Source organism: Histoplasma capsulatum, genomic scaffold (assembly GCF_000149585.1).
Source record: "Histoplasma capsulatum NAm1 scaffold_1 genomic scaffold, whole genome shotgun sequence".
Classification (NCBI taxonomy): domain Eukaryota; kingdom Fungi; phylum Ascomycota; class Eurotiomycetes; order Onygenales; family Ajellomycetaceae; genus Histoplasma; species Histoplasma mississippiense.
The window spans coordinates 2,910,860-2,913,100 of NW_001813982.1; the positions used below are offsets into that span (position 1 = coordinate 2,910,860).

Consider the following 2,241-nt stretch of genomic DNA (forward strand, 5'->3'; position numbering starts at 1 on the left):
TTACCACTGATCCTTTCGCGAAGAGCTATGAAACGAAAGAAAGGAAACATCGCGATTCTAGAAATGCTATTCTCAACCTCCCTTGTCGCCCTTATCCTCTCTCCTCGACGGTTACAGATTACAAACACCAAGGTCCGTTTGCCATACTCCCTGCGGCTACATTAGCATCCTCTACGTTTTGAGAGTCATAATTTCAGTTGCTAACTGCTGGATCAGAGACAATCGACGATATGCGAATTGACCTTTCCTACCACAGTTCTCGCCGTCCGTTTGAATCGGAAGCGATTAGTCATTGTTCTGGAGGACCAGATCTACCTATATGATATCCAAACAATGAAACTTCTTTACACTATTGAGACTTCGCCAAATCCGAACGGTGCGTAATGAGCAAGACGTCCAAACCCTTGCAAGGAACCGATGGAGAAGGACTGGTCACTAACTAATATATCATCTAGCCATTTGTGCACTCTCCCCTTCCTCGGAAAACTGCTACCTTGCCTATCCTCTTCCGCAGAAGGCTCCTCCATCATCATTCACGCCGCCTTCACACGCTCCACCCAGTAGCGCGCACATCTCACCGACTAGCGGCGAAGTTCTTATTTTCGACACGCTAAAGCTCGAAGCGATTAACGTCGTTGAGGCCCATAAGTCTCCCTTGTCGTGCCTCGCAATCAATACGGAAGGTACCCTGTTGGCTACAGCCTCCGACAAAGGAACTATTATCCGGGTGTTTTCTGTCCCTGACGCGCAAAAGCTATACCAATTCCGAAGGGGCTCTATGCCATCTCGAATATTTAGCATGTCTTTCAATATCACATCCACTCTTCTTTGTGTTTCTTCAGCAACCGAAACAATCCATATTTTCAAACTAGGCCACCAAGACCCTTCAGAAGATCTTCCCACTTCCCCGATTGGCACTGATTCCCGAAAAACTAATAGTACTCCTCGGGAAAGAGCATTCAGTCAGGGTTCTAGCACTTTATCAGGTGGGGACAATTCACCTACGGACGGTGACCCCAGTGACATCAGCTCTCGAAAGCATAATGGTACACTTATGGGCATGATTCGCCGGACCTCACAAAACGTAGGCAATTCGTTCGCAGCGACTGTTGGTGGTTATTTGCCAAAGGGGGTCACAGAGATATGGGAGCCGGCAAGGGATTTTGCTTGGATCAGACTTCCCAAGACAGCGGGGTATGGTGGCCCCGGTTCTAATGCTGGACCCGTGCGAAGCGTAGTTGCTATGAGCAGTAACACTCCCCAGGTCATGGTGGTCACTAGTGATGGTAATTTTTATGTGTATAACGTTGATTTATCGAAAGGTGGAGAGGGTACGCTCACAAAACAATACTCGTAAGTTTCACCCCCGTTCAAGTAAATAAACCCTACGTGCGCAATCACCTACTAACAGCTGTTTGCTCTGCTTTTGACTCTCTTTTTCTGACTCTTTTTCTGACTATGTAGGGTGCTCGACTCCAGCGACAAACTTGGCTCCGCCGGAATGGATTATTTTTAACGTATGTAGTTCTTTCTCTGCTTTTATTATATGACATCTTACGAATTATTCCCATTATGTCATCCGGTGAAGTCACAAATCTTGATATCCATGCACGATAAAGATTTTGTTGCATCACAATCGAATGGATTATCAAGCTGGAATTAAGCCGGAGGTGTTTGCTCTCCACCCAGCGGTTCAGGCGTATCTAACGATAAATATGTAATGTTGAAACGAGCAAGCTCGGCGATTCACAAAGACAGGAGTTCAAGTAAACTCTTGCGAGTATTGTTGATTTGATAGAGGATGTCCTGCAGCGTCCCTCATTTCTAAGGCCATTCTGCTTTAACCTGTCCTATAATCTCTACTTATTGTCTCTCTCCCTACTCTTCTGCATATTATTCCAGCAATATCTACCTTGTCTGTTACTCACCCGCCAGGTGTGGATGCCCCAGCCAAGCGCGCCTATTTTTCAAACTGCCCAATTATAGAGTAAAAAGATAGCATTTCACAATCCGAATATCTTTATCTTCGGATGCCAAGAATTATTCTGACTTTTCGTTGAGAGACACATTTTGTTATTGCTGGGGGTCTCGACTTGTCCAAATATGTTCACGATTGCGTTCAAAACCGGGCATGGAAAAGGAACAAAACTAGTTGGTAATGTCTAACAACTCGTGAGGATGAGCTGCAAGGTTCAAATGTTATGGACCATATCCACTGCTTGAAACACAGATACTCTAGAA

General features: G+C 45.4%; 1 protein-coding gene across 1 annotated transcript in view; it reads left to right on the top strand.

Annotated features, from left to right (window-relative positions):
• HCAG_00833 (conserved hypothetical protein) overlaps positions 1-1,357 on the top strand; it is a gene marked incomplete at both ends in the record, with an annotated part of 1,593 nt that extends 236 nt beyond the window's left edge. The window contains 3 exons of the mRNA XM_001543737.1: positions 44-132; positions 217-376; positions 456-1,357. Of these exons, the coding sequence (XP_001543787.1) occupies positions 44-132; positions 217-376; positions 456-1,357 (1,151 nt within the window). The remainder of the gene's footprint in view (positions 1-43; positions 133-216; positions 377-455) is intronic.
• Positions 1,358-2,241: the final 884 nt, after the last annotated feature.